Raw genomic sequence first — 16,839 nt, forward strand, 5'->3', positions numbered from 1 at the left:
GTTTATGTTTTTAAAAGGTCCCCTTGACAAGGAAAAGACATTCTAAGGGGGCAGGAGTAGGAAGACCATTTAGGAGACATTCTAGGTCAGGGCTCAGCAAACTATGGTGGCTGAACCACTTGCTTTTGTATAGAAAATTTTATAGGAATCCAGCCACACACATTTTTTGGGGGAGGAACTGCACCCAGGCCATATGGAACACAGTGCCCACACAGGTCATTTACTATAAAGTCTGTGGGTCCCTGTCTAAGCTAGCGATGATGGTACCTGGATAGGTGCTTGTTTAAAATTATTATCAGTAAATAAAAAGTAAATAATTAAAATATCAAGACTACTGATAGAAACCTAACTTCTGTATTCAAGAGGCCATTTTCTCTAAAACAAAATACTGTACAGGTCTTGCCTAACAGCATTCTACCACTGACTTGTAATCTTGCTTTCCGTATTTGTTTTGGATAAGTTTATGGGGGTTGGCTACTTACTTAAGATGCAAAAGTTACCTTTATGGGCCCAGCTGGTAAAGCAGGTAGATTAAAGGAGAGAACACTGCCTCGGCTTGTGCCCCACGGAGACTCTTTCATTTGCTACAATAAACTTAGTTGTAAAGGACTGATGCGGGGTTTTTCAGGATTGTTGGCTGGTTTCCTTTTAAAGATGACCCAGAATGTCCCCAGCAGATAGTGAAGATGACCCCAAAGCACAAAGAAAGGGGTACAAGGACACATGATTATTGGTGGAGGCCCCCAAGAGCGGGCATGCCAAACCACACGACACCAGAACCCCACAACCTCAACTCGACACACATCAGGCATGCTCCCTGCACCTTTCTGATATTTCTTTGCTTCCAGATCGTTTTTCTTCTTTCCAAAGCAGCTAAAATGTTATTCCTGAGTCTCTGGCCTTCCTTCTAACTTACACAGTATGTTTTGCATGTTGCTGGAATGTCATTTTTTCCCAAAGCTGATATGCTAAAAATGTTACAATAGTTTCCTGTTCCTGAATTTGATTAAAGGCTGAGGCTTTCAGATTTGTTCTTAAGTCATGTTTACTTCAGTTATCTATAATTTGGGAAATTTCCACTAAGAGAAAAGCAGTACACACTACTGGTTAAGAGGTGTAGCTCTGAAGTCAACAGACTGCATTTGAACCCTGGCTCAACAAATGTTAAACAGGAGTTTAACAATATAATATACAATTGTATCATAATTTACACTGTACACATAATATTCTGTAAATAAACAATGTATTCTTTCGTCTATACAAATGCAACCTTATTTTACTTTTTTTTTTTTTTTAAAGATTTTATTTATTTATTTGACAGAGAGAAATCACAAGTAGATGGAGAGGCAGGCAGAGAGAGAGGAAGGGAAGCAGGCTCCCTGCTGAGCAGAGAGCCCGATGCGGGACTCGATCCCAAGACCCTGAGATCATGACCTGAGCCGAAGGCAGCGGCTTAACCCACTGAGCCACCCAGGCGCCCCCTTATTTTAGTTTTTAGGTAGGCTCCACAGTGTGGAGCCTGATGCAGGGCTTGAACTCAGAACCGTGGGATCGAGACCTGTGCTGAGATCAAGAGTGAGATACTTAACCAACTGAGCCACCCAGGCACCCCAAACCTTAAGAAATGATTTTAAATGTCCACCAAAATGAATTAAAATTTAGTGTTTACTGTATGCTGGGCATTCTGCGAAGAGCAGAAAAATAAATATATATTTTTTCTAAAGTTAAAACTTTTTAAAGTGATTTTTATTTATTTGCAAAAAAGAGAGAGAACACGCTCACACACAAGTGTAGAGGGGGCAGGGGGAGGGAGAAGCAGTTTCCTAGCTGAGCAGGGAAGCAGATGCAGGACTCGATCTCAGGACCCCAGGATCATGACCAGAGCTGAAGGCAGATGCTTAATCAACTGAGCCACTCAGGCACCCCGGGAAGCACATTTGAAATATTCTATCTTATTTATTCCTCACAATGACTGTCTAGGAGGTTGATACTATTTCAAGACAAGGAAGAGCGAGGCTTGGAGCAGCTGAGTGCCCCGCACACTGTCACACACGTCGTAAGTGGCAGGAGGCCTACTGAAGCCCAGCCTGCCCAGCTCTAGCCTACGCTATTACCCACAGTCCTGGGCACCTCCCCTCTCCCACCTAATACTCTATTAAACATATTCCACTTCCCAAGGACTTAAAACCTAATGATTTCCATGGCACCGAGCTCAAGCTCAACTCAACAAGTTCCCCACATCGTAACTGATGGCTCCGAAGGGCAGCTGCTTAAGGGAAGTGAGGTACGTTCTCAGCTAATAATGGTGTGGGCCAGAAAACAAGTCACCGAAGCCGTTATCAGGACACACCAACCAAACCAAGGCCCCTCTTGTCTTCGCCCTGAAGGGACTCTGCTACTGATTTTTTAACCACTCGATTCCCTTTCCCCCCTTCTTGGGGGGAGGTCAGGAGGAAAATCTGTTATCTCACTACCTATGCTATTTTAGGCACCATAATAGATGAACTACAAATCAACATCACACGTATTTGACCTTGACTTTGAATAATTAATAAAAACAAGGAGGAGGACCACTGAACCAGGAGTCAGTCAAGGGTCCAGGTTTTCCAGCCAGCTCTTCCAGTGTATGACCTTAGGTGAGACTTTCAGTGGACTCGTTTCTTGGGGTACTCACCTGTAAAATGCAGGGACAGACTAAACCAGTGTTTTCCAAAGAGAAGTATGCAGGCATTTTTGGGAGGTACATGGATCAATGTTTTTAAACTTTGAGAGCATGTCTGTGTGTGTGTATGTGTTTTATGGCTATTTATATGCGGATATATATATATATATATATATATATATATTTCTTACAGTTACCTTCTATGCAAGGCAAAATTTTCATTTACAATAGTGATTTAGTTTCCTTTTAAAAATAGTAAGTAAATAAACACTGAAGGTTCAATGATACAGCAGAAATTGTAAAGGTGCTACACACATCATTAAATTTAGGAAACACAGTGATTAATTATTCCTAGTGCACATTTTTACAACTAAAATTCTCTGACAAGTTTCTTAATTGAAGCAGTTCACCTTGTAAACCCGAAGAGGAAGCTCTGTGTATCTCCACAGTTTTACATTTATTTAAACATTACATTCCACAGAAATAGGCAAAGCCACCTGAATGCCAAGTCACCCATGTCCCACGTCCACACAATCAAATATAGCTACTGTTGATCCTCATGGATTCAGCAAACAGAACACTCACACAACCTCCTAGGGAGCATGAACCCAACCTGCTTCCAGGGAACCTCTGCTCCACGGTCACCTGAGTGACCCTGCCCAGGCCCTGGAGAATACAAGGGCTTGATGGAAAGGGTCTGCTGCTCACGGCAGGAAGACACAGTATGTTACCTGCGCGGTTAAGCCCAGGCGCTGAGCTCACGTCCCAGACGGCAGGTTCGAGGATCGTGGTGCATGGGAGCAAGTCCCAGTTCTGCTTCCTACTGCCTAAGAGGTCACACTGCGGACAGTCGTGTGTCAGACTTATTGCACACTTGCTAAGTGCCTGATGGTGTCCTCAATTCACCTCCATGGCAACCTTATAAAGTAGTTACTCTTCTCGTTATTGGGGGACTGGGAGCCCATCTGCCTGGAATGATATCCACGGGGATAATGGGACAACATAACGCACCCAGAACAACGCTGGGTACATGGTAAGAAATAAGAAATGTTTGCCATTTTAATCTTTTATTGAATAATAACAGGAAAATACACAGATCGTAAGTTTACAGCTCACTAAATGTCCCTACGCTAAAATACCTGTATCAACCAGCATTGAGATCAGGACACAGAACATTACTGGGGCCCCAAAGTCGGTCTCGTGTCCTTCTGTCATCACATCCCAAGGGGAACCTCTTAACTTTTAATATCAACTATTAAAAAAAAATATTACAACCACCAATGACCTCCATTTTCCAGATGAAGAAACTAAGGCTTAAAGAAGTTAAAAGAACTTGCCCAGTCGCTAAGCTTGTAAGTGGCAGAACCAGAACTTGAACTCACATGGGCTGAATCCAGAGAATCTTTTTTTAAAGATTTGAGAGAGAGAGAGCGAGCGCACGAGCATAAGCAGGAGGAAGGGGCAAAGGGAGAGAGAGAAGCAGGCTCCCCGTCGAGCAGGGAGCCCGATGTGGGGCTCGATCCCAGGACTCTGAGATCAGGACCTGAGCCAAAGGCAGATGCTTAACTGTGTCTCCCCAGGTGCCCAAATCCAAAGTCTTAATAAAGCACTTCACTGTACAGTGATCCCGCCTTATCCACGGCAGATATATCCCAAGACTCTGGATACCTGAAATGGCAGATAATACCAACCCGTCTGCGTATTATATTTTTTCCTCTATACGTACATGCCTATGATAAAGTCTAACCTGTAAGTTAGATTAACGATAACTAAAAATAAAATAGAACAATTATAACAATATACTATAAAAAACTGTCATGTGAATGTGGCATCTCTATCAAGATATCCCGCACTCACTCTTGTGATGATGTGAGATGAGCACCGGAGGGGCTGTGACAGGGCATTAGGCTACCAGCGACCTTCTGGCAACATGTCAGGAGCTGGCAGGACCAGCTGCTTCTGGACTTCGACTGCCCACTGGCAACCAAAAACCTGGAAAGCGAGGCCGCAGATAAGCGGGACTACTGTACTACCCTCTGGGGGCTTTGTGACCATCAAATGAGAGAACATATATGGAAGTCCTTGCCTGGCATCTAGCAAAACAGTGGCTCGATGAATGGCAGCTATTGTTGTCATCAGAAATGGGGCCCCAGCTGATCCTGCCCTATTTACTGGCATTAACCAAAACAAGGAATTCTATATGCCAATCAAATAAGGCACAGCTCTCCGGAGTAGCTTTTTCAGACAGCTTCATGCCACCAACATTTGGGCAGAATTCAATATTCCCTTTTCTATGCTTGCAAAGCACTTTATAAACTACCTCTAAACAATGTAGCTCACTGAGAAAGTTACTGGTTAAATTGTCTCCCTGCTATTGGGAGCTCTCTGCACGGTAGACCTGTCTCAATCCTTAGTACCGCTGGGGCAAAGGTTTTGAAACCCGGAACTCCAGGGCTCAACTTTACAGAATTCACAAACCTCCTGAAATTACATACAAAACTATTTAAATGTTCCTGAGGGAGGTTGAAAGTTTTCAAGAGTTTTAAAAAGGTCCATGTTTCCAAAGTCAAAGCACAACTTCCCTAATGCATAGCAAAGTTCTCGACCCACAAAAGGTACTTTAAGGGTTTGCCAAACTTACAGTGGATCTGGAGAAGCCCACCTGAAGGCAAAATGCTAAGATGCCCGGCGGAGGCTCGAAGCGGAACGCTGCTCCAGCGGGACCTCCAGAGGCCCTGAAGAGGACACGTCCATTCGGTTTATACCCTACGTCCCAGCTAACTCCACCAGCATCCCCTGGATGCTTTGTTCAGATTCTGATTCCTTGGAGACGGAAAGTGATCCAGCTACCCCTACGAAGGAACTGAATCCTCAGAACGCAGAAAACAGTGATCCAAGAACAGCTGCGTATATTTACTACTTGTGTGTCTCTGAGAAAATGGCTTTATTTCCCTTCGGCTCATCATTTTCAAATATAAAATGAGAATCAGAACCCTTGTCCTATCTCACCTGGCTGTTGTGAGGACTAATCCCACAGTAAGATGAAACCAGCCACAAATCTGTTGGTCTTATCTTTGCGCTGGCCCAGCATCCAGGCAGGAGGCCCCGAGGTCAGCAGATCTTCCAATAATGGCAGGCAATCCGAATCATATCACTACTTCTATTAACACGCTCAGTTTTGCAAGTGATCTGCTATTAGCTGGTTTGAGGATAAAAGTACAGTTTCTGCCCCTGAAAGAAGTATTGGCTGCTCTTTCCCAAGTGTCTCTATAACGAAACTCTAAATGCAAAACATTTTCAAGAGACATGACTTTTGACAGAGTAAAAGGATTGCACAGAAAAGACGGGGGGGGGGGGTTTGAACAGATGCCCAACACAACATAATGGAAAGCAAAAGAACCAAAATGCCGTGGCCATTTTCCCCCCCAGATCCAGCTAGATGACAGCTCAGAATGTTCGAGGGCTTGAAGGAACTATTAAGATTATCTAGCTCAACATTTCCTGAAATTTGATCTGTAGAATGTGACTTGGTTTTATGAAAAGACAGTATGAAATTACATAACTTCAGGATATTTACAACACCCATCCCAAACTCCTATAGGACTTGACACACACACGCATATCAAAGGTTCTGAGAAGTCCTGCATTAAAGAAGCTAATGCACCTTTACTTGACCCTGAATTCCCCAAACCTATCTGTCCATTACACCTTTTCCACAGAAGATGCACGAACGGCCTGTAGATCAAGTGTTGGGAATGGCTAACGCAGCCCAAGGTCAGATAGCTACTTGCAGGAGACTCGGGTCTTCTAAATCTCCCTAAACCGTTCTTTCCATTAGAAATTTCAAATAAAACCCAGATACGGTGGACTCGCAATTCGGAAAAGGACAATGGGGGAGAAAGCTGTTGATGATTAGGCATCCCAATGGCATCCCAGAGTCAAAGGGGCAGCTGCTACACAGCTCCTGGGGAGTACTGCCATTCCAGATTGTGTCAGCAGTGTGGCCAGATCTTTTCTTGAGAAGCTGGAGAGCTCAATTTTTATGCGAAATCATTCTAAGTATTGGCACTGTGTGGGTCAAACAAAGCATGCCTGCCGGCCCACTGTGAGCCTTCTCCAGCCCATGGGCCAGTGGTTTGAGAACTCTGGTCTAGGCAAATTTGGATCTACATAATAAATGGGACTTCAGGAGAAACCAGAATCTGATGCGACATTTGGGCTATCAGATTTTTAAAAAGAAAGATAAAGAAATTTCTGATGAAAAGGAGAAAAACTGCAGAAACAGACAGTGGAACGTATTGTGCGTTTCCTATGCACTTTTCAAAACCGAATAGGCAGTTCAGCACTTCCATAAAAGCAGTGACCCAGATGGGGTCAGTCACGTCACAAAAACCCTGTAACAAGGACTTGCTCTTTACAGGGGACTCTACTGGGTCCTACCAAAGCAAAGATATAAGAGCAGCCCACAGATTTCTTGCAAATGTTGGTTTTCTTCAAGTGTTTGAGAAAGCAAACACGAATGCACATTCAGAAGTTAGTCCCTCATGAATCGATGACTTGAGCTACTTGAGCTGGGTGTGTAGGAGATAATCTCGGTGGCATACAGCTGCAACCAGTGGAGCGCTCAGCACATACGCCATGAGTCAGAAGCATCATGTATTAAGGAAGCAAAGACAGTCTCTTTCAGGGAGTGACCAAGAACCAATGAACAAAGGCTTTTTCTTTTAAAGGTGGATGCACATTCTCGTAAAGGCAATTTTGTGCATGTACAAAGCACACACGCCAAATCATCTCCCGCTTAGGCTCAAAGCTCGAGACGGCAGCGATGGCAGGCATCTGCAGAGAACCAAGGACATTCTGAGACCCCACGCCAAGAACATTTCCCAAAATAAAGTTCTGGTGACAAATAGGCTCTAGGCCTACAGAACTGTCAACAGATTACTTCCTATAGATTCTACAGGGGCTTGGTCACAATCATTTGGGTGCTGAACCACCATGATGCCCAACTCCAACTGGCACCCGTTCCACTGTAAATACACTGTATTTATGTGAAGAATACCCCGGACTTGTGCAACACAGAAGCACTGACTGGGTCTAGATCAAAACAAGGGCTTAAAGTCCTGAAAAGCATTAGCAGTTAGGCAAAGCAATTTCTTTCTATTTAGGTGATGACTGGCAGACAGCTGGCCTGAGGTGGGGAAGGCTGCCGGGCATCTCCAAGACACTGGTGTTACACTGTCCTCTTAGCACACGAATGTGTGCACCGCATGTCGGGGACTACTCAACCACCAGCAGCAGGCTCTCTGGGAATATTTTTGCTTTTAGAAAAAAACCAAACAGAACAGAGTTGTACCTACTTATCCATAATCTCCGTGAGGTCCTCCAGTAACCAGGGTTGGTCAGGGCAGAAGTGCACTGTGGCCACAAAACAGGACGGCCTAGCCTGTTCTGGCTTTGAATCCACATCCCACCCTTCAGAGGATCCCGACCTCTCTAAACGATTAGTTTAAAAAATGTATTTTTGCGGGACGCCTGTGTGGCTCAGTGGGTTAAGCCGCTGTCTTCCGCTCGGGTCATGATCCCAGGGTCCTGGGATCGAGCCCCAAATCAGGCTCTCTGCTCAGCAGGGAGCCTGCTTCCTCCTCTCTCTCTGCTTGCCTCTCTGCCTGCTTGTCATCTCTCTCTGTCAAATAAATAAATAAAATCTTTTAAAAAAAAATGTATTTTTGCTGATCTGCCAATGACTTGGAGAACAGGACGTGTTTTTTTTTAATTCCCAGGACTCTTAACTCTTTATCAATGGGACTGAATCAAACCACACTTCTACACTTGAACAGTTCCCTATGGAATGGCTGCATTATTTGTTTGTGGCAACCACTATTAACTCACTGAACTTCATGCTGCTGCAGAAAATTTTACATTTTATGTGACATCTTCATAGACTCTTTTGATCTAGAAATACCACGCTCAGAGGAAAGGAAGAGTAACAGCTGGTCCCCTCTGTTGGAAAGAGTCCAAAGGATATGCAGGAGGCTTCAATGATGCCAGGCAGGAAGCTAGTGGATTAGGTACTGGGCTCCACATACCAAACTTAATAGAAACTGCAGGTTCAAATCCCAGCAGGGTGGATTTGGACTTGGTTATGATCTTCTACATAAACTGAGCACAAGATAGCTTACTGCTCCCTAGCAAACTTGTGAGGACTTTCTAGACTATTGCGGGTATTTATGAGGGCACGTAAAGGTCGGGTTGGGGGGGGAAAGCTTTGCAATCATTAAAATACAGAAATACCTTATCTTTTATTTCCAGTTACTGGGGGCGGGGGCACATTTCTGGAACACGCTGCGTATACAATGAAGTAGGACCATCATCACCCACATGCCCCAATAATGTGAGACCCAGTGAGGTGAACTTTACTATAAAGCATACAACAGTTTCAATTTCTAACATTCCATTCTTGCCCAATTCGAATCTATACATAAACCTAAAATTACCCACAAACCTGTTTTTTCTTTAGTTTTTAAAGGCCATCAAATCCTTGGAGATAGTATCGACCACAAGCTGTTAATATTCAGAAGTAATACACTCACAGCACTGTCTCCATTGGGCTTAATACTGCTCCAGTCAATGGTGCATTTCAGAGCTGGGAACATTTCCAGTGAAGTTTTCTTGGCTAGTAGTATACACCACTGCTTCAACAATCCACACTGGGTCAGCCATTTAACAGAGGGTCTCCCTCCCTCTTGAGCAGGTTGTCCAAGAATATGAGTTCAACCACTGGCTCAAGAGAAGCAGAAAGTCTTCTCAATGGTTCAAAATTCATGTTATGTTCAACTACAGGCCTTCTGCAAACTGAGGATCTGAGCTCTTTAGGGCAGTGACTATAATTCTTCCTGGACAGAGAAGGCCAACAGGTGATTGTCACATATCAGCACAAAGTGAAAGCCATTACATATTAGTAGCCAGTGAGAAACAAGGTTCAGGACCCTGTTCTGCAGAGGAAAGCAGTGAAACACGCCGGCAAGCAGAGTGGTGCAAGGGAAGCTGGATGGCATGTTCATCCATTACAGCCACTGGTGGGCTCTGAAGTCTAAGTGAGATGAATACTCACTACTGTACTGCTTGAGGCCTAGGCAGTGAGTAACAAGTCAAGTCATCGGAAACAATTTTAGGTGGAACCACAGGTTTGGAAAGTTCGGGGATCCAATATAATGTCTATAGGAGCATCAGTATTAAAATGAAAAGTCAGTATCTGGGAAACAGGTAGGGTTCCCTCCCCTGGAATACTGGAAAGAGATGTAAAGACCATATCTTCAAGCGAGCAAGTGGAGACCTTCTTCTAACACAATGAGTCCTGTGGCTTTCTGTTAGGAATCAAGCAGTAATTAGTTACAGCTCAACTTTTAAGGTGTCAGTTAGTACGCCTACAATTAAATAGGAAGAGGTGATAAGTATAAGACACTCAGAAGCAAAGGTTTAAGTGTCAGAGGTAACTTGTAAGTTTTACACGCACTAGAACGACATGTTCTCCTCTAAGCACCATGCCAGAAGCCAGAGTATTTCTGGCAGGTCCCATATTCATTCTCCAGGGAGGTATGCAACCTCTTAAAACCCAACTTATTTAAACTCTGCCAAAATGCACGACACTGTGATGGTAAGGCTTCACGGTTGGGATGAGTCCGTATCACATTCTCTCCCCCAGAGAGGAAATTATTGCCCATAAGGGACTTCTACGTCTTGTGGACCACCCACACTTAACTGAACATCTTCCTCTTTCCCTCTCCAAGAATAACTTCAAAAGTAAAATACCCTCGAATTCCTACCACTCCACCCTCCGAATACAGGAAGTCCCAAAACGATGTTTTCCAAGTTTTAAGAAGCTACACGGCCTGAGACGGTCGCTTTCTGTCTACACCCTGGTCCTCACCGTGAGCTCCCCAGCCCCCACCCCTAGCGAACCTCAGAAGCCCACGCTGGGCGCCCTGCACGCCCAGCCCGGCGTGGGGGCGCGGTGGGGCCAAGCAACCCGGGCAAGCCCTTTCCCAGCGGCTGCACTTAGAAGAGCCGCCCGACAGGCTGGGCCTGGGCCTCGTTGTGGTGCCTTATCCCTCGGCTCCTCCGGCTGCAGAAGCCCCAAGAAAAGGCCGAGCCCCGGAGAGGCGTCAGCCCAGGCTGCCTCTCGCCCCCAGGCCCGACCCCCTTCTCCCCGTCTGGCCCGGCCCGGCCCCGCCTCGGGCTCCCGTGCTCCCGCCAGCCGGCCGCGCCCGTACCTGCCGGACCCGGTGCAGGGCGTCCACGAAGCCCTCGGCTTTCATCCCCACCGGAGCGCTCTGCCCCTGCACCAGCTCCGCCATTACCGCCCCCGCCGCTGCCGCCGCCGCCGCCGCCGCCGCCGCTCGGCTCCCCCGTCCGGCCTCCAGCTCCGCTTGGGGACCCGTAGCCGGAAAGGGAAAGACTCCCCACTTCCGGCGGAAGGGAAGCCGGGACGCTCAACGCGAGAGGAGCCGTGTCTGTGGGGCGGGGTCAGGGCACGTGATCACGGCCTGGCCGGAAGTGGGGGCGGGGCCGCGGACGCGTGGGCGTGTCCAACGCGGGAGGTTGCTCTCCCGCCTCCAGCACAGGTATTTCTCTGTACCCAGATCAGATCTGGGCCAGGCCCGTGGATGATGTTGTGATAGGTCGTAAGGCTCGGGTATGGCCCGAGGTGTTCGGCTGTCGGCTGTTTGGAAACCCAGGGAGGAATGGTGTGGTTTCCCCAAGATCGCGCCCAAGCAGTCCTGGTTCTCTAAAAACCTGACCCTGGCAGCCTCTCCCAGGAATGGCCATTGATTTGGCATATTGGGACTGAGCTCTTTGAAATGGCACCATGAGGACCGAGGGAGACTGGAAGGCAAGGGGCAGCACCACAGAATGTCAGTTTCCCCAACGTTTGCAGAGAGTACAGGCTGGAGTTCCTCAGACTGCACCAAGCATGGGTTAAGCCATACCTGGGGTTGCCTGGCGACACAGCTCTGGAAGGACGCTCCTTCCCAAACCCTGGGACTCTGGGGAAAGAGGAATTAGAACAGGACCATCATTGCTGCCATGCCTGCTGAGTCAAAACCGTACTACAAGGAGGCCTCTTGGAATGCTTAAGTAACTTTCTCTTAATGGTACTAGCTAGGTATAGACACTGCAAAGCAAGGGAAGGAATCTTAGTGCCGAAATACACTTGAGCTTTTGAGGTGGATCTTACAAATGAGCAAACAAAACCGCCAGAAAAGGAACGAGGCTTTGGGGCTTTGACACACATCTTGTTAGTGGCAGGTCCAAGTTGGGGCTCCCATCTTTTGATTAACAAGATTGCCCTTATGATTAATATTTCCCAAATCCTGTGGTGCCAAGGAGTTAGATTTTAATGGAGAATCATGCCAAGCATTTTATGCCCCTTTTGAAGTTAGGAAGGAAGATAAGCACTAGAAAAGAAATTAGGAGTGCCTGGGTGGCACATCTGTTGAGCATCAGACTCTGGTTTGGTCTCGGGTCTGGTCTCAAGTTCATGAGATTGAGTGCTGTCTTGGGCTCTGCACTCAGGAATGGAGTCTGATCGTGTTTCTCTCTCCCTCTCCCTCTGCCCCTCCCCCTGTAAAATAACTAAATCTTCTAAAAGAAATAAAAAGAACATCAAGAAGTAAAATATAGTGTGATTTTCCTTGACGACCCTTTGTGTTAGCATGCTAGGAGAGCTTTGGGTTTTGGAAAGAAGTGTGAAGAATAACTGGCTAATAATCAAAGAGTTGTTCTACATTTGTTAATGATGTCACTACCAGACTGTGAGTTCTTTAGGACAGTGACTGAATCTTACTTTTCCCTGTGTCCCTGGAATTTGGCTCATACCTGCAAAGAAAACTTATATTGAATTGTATAATGCCAGGTTGGGGTAATTCCTAGATTATGGTGAAATAAAAGAATTTGGCAACTGTAATGTTGAAGATTATCACTTTCAGACAAAACATTTCAACCCATGTAGGAAAGCACATCGTTGGCTGTTTGGCAGTTGCTGGTGAAGGGCTATCATGAGGCAGGATGAACCCATGTCAACACACCTATTTGTGGCCCACCACCAATAGTGTTCTGTTTCAATTCTGCTATGTTTGTAAGACTCAAGGATATGGTATTAACTTTCAGGAATGGGGATGGTTCTACTGACAAAATGTCATGATGTTTGTGTTTTGAATATTTTTTAAAATCAGAGATGAGTATGTTAATTAATCCAAATTCTAGCTGGCTCTCCCTATGAGTATGAATAATGAAAAGAAGGTTATTGGCCCAAACTTAAAGGCACATTCCAAAGTCCACAGACTGCCTCAGTAGGAAGACAAGGTTCTGATTCTCCCTCTCCTACTGGTTGAAAAACTATGGGCAACTCACTCATTTCTGGGAGTATGGAAGAGGAAGATGACCCACACTGGGTCAAGTCCACTGTTCTACTTATGTTCTACTAAGACACCGCCCTTCATCATCTTAGCATTTATAACAATTGATTTTAAATCACTGTGCAATTGTTTATTATTTTTCTCCTCCACTAGAATAAAATTAACAGTTTAGCTAGTTACAGAACTCTGGGTTGTAAATAATTCTTTAAAATATTGAAGACACCACTCACTGTCTCAAGCATCTAGTATTTATTAAAAGTTTTATTGATAAAAATTTGATATACAATGAATTGCACGTATTTAAGGTGTATACTTTGATTTTGTTTCTCTCTCTCTCTTTCACACACACACACCCCCTTGTGAAGCCATCATTACTATCAAGGTCATGAATGTATACACCACCCACAGTTTCCTCGTGGGCCCTTCTGATTCCTCCATCCTACCCTTCCACAATTCTCCAGCCTCCACTCCACTAGCCTCCCCAACCACAAACAACCACCAATCTGTTTTCTGGCGCTCTAGATTAGTTTGCATTTTCTAGAATTTTATATAACTGAAAGTACACAATATGTACTCTTCTGAGTTGTTTCGCACAGTGTAATTATTTTGAGGTTCATCCATGTTGTGCTGTGTATCAGTATTTCATTCCTTTTCATTTCCTAGTAGTATTCCACTGAATGGATATACCACAATTTATTTATCTGCTTACCTGGTCAGTGGATCTTTGGACAGATTCTGATTTTGGCTATTAAAATTACATCTGTCTATTAGTCTTTATATGGGCATACACTATTATTTCTCTTGGGTAAATACCCAGGAGTAAAATAGCTGAAACATATGGTAAGTGAACACATACAGTGAGTTATTGTTTAATGGGGACAGAATTTCCATTTGGGAAGATGAAATAGTTCTGGAGGTGGATGGTGGTGATGGTCCTACAACAATGCAAACATTCCTGGTGCCACTGAATTGTACACTTAAAATGATCAAAATAGCTAATTTTTATGTTATATGTATTTTGCTGTAATAAAAAATTTTTATCACCCTAGGAAATAAAATTTTGAGGAGTCCAAAAAAGGGAGGAATCTGTTGAACTGATGCATGTCTTTAAAGAAATGGGATTGGCAATGGAGCAAGACTGGCAAGTCAAGAAGTGCTCTCTCTCCATCTCTCACCTTGGTCACTGTCTTGTGCCTTTTTTTGGCTGCATCCTTCCTTGTGGCCAACCTGCTATTTCTTCTCCTCTGGATGGATGTTGGAATGTTGAAGCAAACGGCACTGGAGTTTACGCAACATAATTTCCAGCCACCTGCAGAGAAATTGAGTTTTTTGCTTTAGCTCCAGTTTTGGAATCCCAGGGCATGATTCTGATTGGCTCAGAAAGGCCAGGTGTCCACCCCAAAACAATCAGCTGTGTCCAGGAGTGGAGCTCACCATCAGTCTTGAAGTTGAGAGGCACCTGGGTGGCTCAGTTGGTTAAGTGTCCATGGCTAAGGTCATGATCTCAGGTCCTGGGATTGAGTCCCATATTGGGCTCTGTGCTCAGCCAGGAGTCAGCTCAAGGATTCTCGCTCCCTCTCCTTCCCTTCCCCCCACTTTCTCTCTATCTCTCTTCTCACTCTCTTTCTCTCTCTCTCTCAAATAAATAGCATTAAAAAAAACCCAAACCTTGAAATTGGAATGGGAGTTGGAATGGAATAGAATGTTTTCTAGGCAGACAAAAGTCAGTGTCTGTTATAGAGTTACACAAAGAAAGAATTAGATTCATATTTGTTCATCATATTCTTCGAGGAGCTGAAATTACTTTTATCTCTTATCTCTTGATGTCTTTTCCATAATCTTTGTGACTCATCATAGATGAGCATCAGATCCCTTTTATAAGTGGAGAAAGTAAGGCATAAGGAAGTCAAATGACATATCTAGATTCCCAATAGAAATCAGTATGTGCATTCCAAATACCAAGTATCTGGTCCATAAGTGACATTGAAGTATACTGGGGGGATGAATCCCAATTTATCAAATCCTTGAGTATTATCACTTGGATAGAGTTTCTTCCTGATGCTCTGTTAGAACTGAAGTGGTATCATTGGTTCCATCCAGAGCTCTTCCACTCTTTGCTGACAATAGGACAATTTCTCTAGCTCATTATATAGCTCTCACCCTTTGTTGAATGGATATAAAATCTTAGATTGGGATAATAATTTACAAGGTATTCTGGGGAGCCTGGGTGGCTCAGTGGGTTAAGCTTTTGCCTTTGGCTCAGGTCATGATCTCAGGGTCCTGGGATCAAGCCCTGCATCGGGCTCTCTGCTCGGCAGGGAGCCTGCTTCCCCCTCTGTCTCTGCCTGCCTCTCTGCCTACTTGTGTCTCTCTCTCTGTCAAATAAATAAATAAAATCTTAAAAAAATAATTTACAAGGTATTCCTTCATTATCTTCTTGCAAACATTGTTACTGTTGAAAAGCTTGGTGTTATTCTGATGTATAATCCTTTTTAAAATTTCCCTCTTTTCGCTGGAAATCTAGAGAATCTTTTTTCCCCCCTCCAGTGCTCTAAAATTCCATGGTAATGTGTCTTTGAGTGGGTCTTTTTCCATCCTTTATGCTGGTCTTTCAATGTGGAAATTTATGTCCTTCAGCTCTCAGAAATTGTCTTGAATGATTTGATTGAGGATTTCCTCTAGCACTTTCTCTATTCATCTTCCCAGAACTTCTATTATTTGGATATTGGGCCTCCTGGACTTTTCATCTAATTGTCCTATATTTTCTACTTTCTCTTTCTCTTTGCTCTTCTTTCTGGGCTATTCCCTCAATTTCATCTTCCAGTTTTTCTGTAGCATTTAAAAAAAAATTTATGCTGCCAGGGCACCTGGGTGGCTCAGTGGGTTAAGCCTCTGTCTTTGGCTCATGTCATGATCTCAGGGTCCTGGGATCAAGCCCTGCATCGGGCTTTCTGCTCAGCAGGGAGCCTGCTTCCCCCTCTTTCTCTGCCTGCCTCTCTGCCTACTTGTGATCCCTCTCTCTCTGTGTCAAATAAATAAATAAAATCTTCAAAAAAAATTTATGCTGTCATGTCTTTAAATCACAAGAGCTCTTCTTTGCCTCCAATCAATCCTTTCTTTTAAAAAATCACATTTGTTTCTTGTTTTGTGCACAAAATACATTTCCTTATCTCTCTGAGGATTATAATATTTTTTGAGGATTGTAGTACTTTTTTAGAAGTTTATTTGTTCTGCATCATGTATGTTGCTTGTAGGTCTCTGTTCCCAGTTATTGTACGTACGTATGTATGTAGGTATGTACGTATGTAAGTGGGCATTATGTCTTTATCTTTCATGTTACAGACTTTTCTGAGATATTTGGGAATCCATAGTGGTCTGCTCATGCCTCTGGGTAGGTGAGAATTGTGACTCTGAGCTTCCGTAGAACAGTCCAGCTGGGGTGTTTGTTGGGCATCCCCCAATGTCAGCATCTTCAAACTGCTCTTCTTGGGCTTGTTAGATTACCTGTAGAAAACTATCCAGTCCCCTTACTGGAAACGAGAGCACCTATTTTAGTTGAAGTTATATTTTCATTCCTCTGGCTTTGGAAATGGTGGCACTGTGTCCATGTTGTTTGTTATTGTATCTCCAGCATCAAGCACAGAGGATATGTTCAATGAACAATTATTTCTATAAATTAATGAATGAACTCTTATGGCAGTGTCCCATCATTTTCTTTTAATCCCTGTTTTATTATTTTATATTATGAAATATTTCAGGTAT

General features: G+C 44.3%; 1 protein-coding gene across 4 annotated transcripts in view; it reads right to left on the reverse strand.

Annotated features, from left to right (window-relative positions):
• Positions 1-11,113, reverse strand: part of FUBP3 (far upstream element binding protein 3) — a 50,547-nt gene extending 39,434 nt beyond the window's left edge. For 2 of the 4 annotated variants that reach the window (XM_059410533.1, XM_059410531.1), the window contains exon 1: positions 10,933-11,111. In XM_059410533.1, coding sequence (XP_059266516.1) covers positions 10,933-11,016 — 84 coding nt within the window. In that variant the 5' untranslated portion in view covers positions 11,017-11,111. Of the gene's footprint in view, positions 1-10,932 lie in introns of all 4 variants that reach the window. The other 2 variants (XM_059410534.1, XM_059410532.1) reach the window with 2 other exon arrangements.
• Positions 11,114-16,839: the final 5,726 nt, after the last annotated feature.

This window comes from Mustela nigripes, chromosome 9 (genome assembly GCF_022355385.1).
Source record: "Mustela nigripes isolate SB6536 chromosome 9, MUSNIG.SB6536, whole genome shotgun sequence".
Classification (NCBI taxonomy): Eukaryota; Metazoa; Chordata; class Mammalia; order Carnivora; family Mustelidae; genus Mustela; species Mustela nigripes.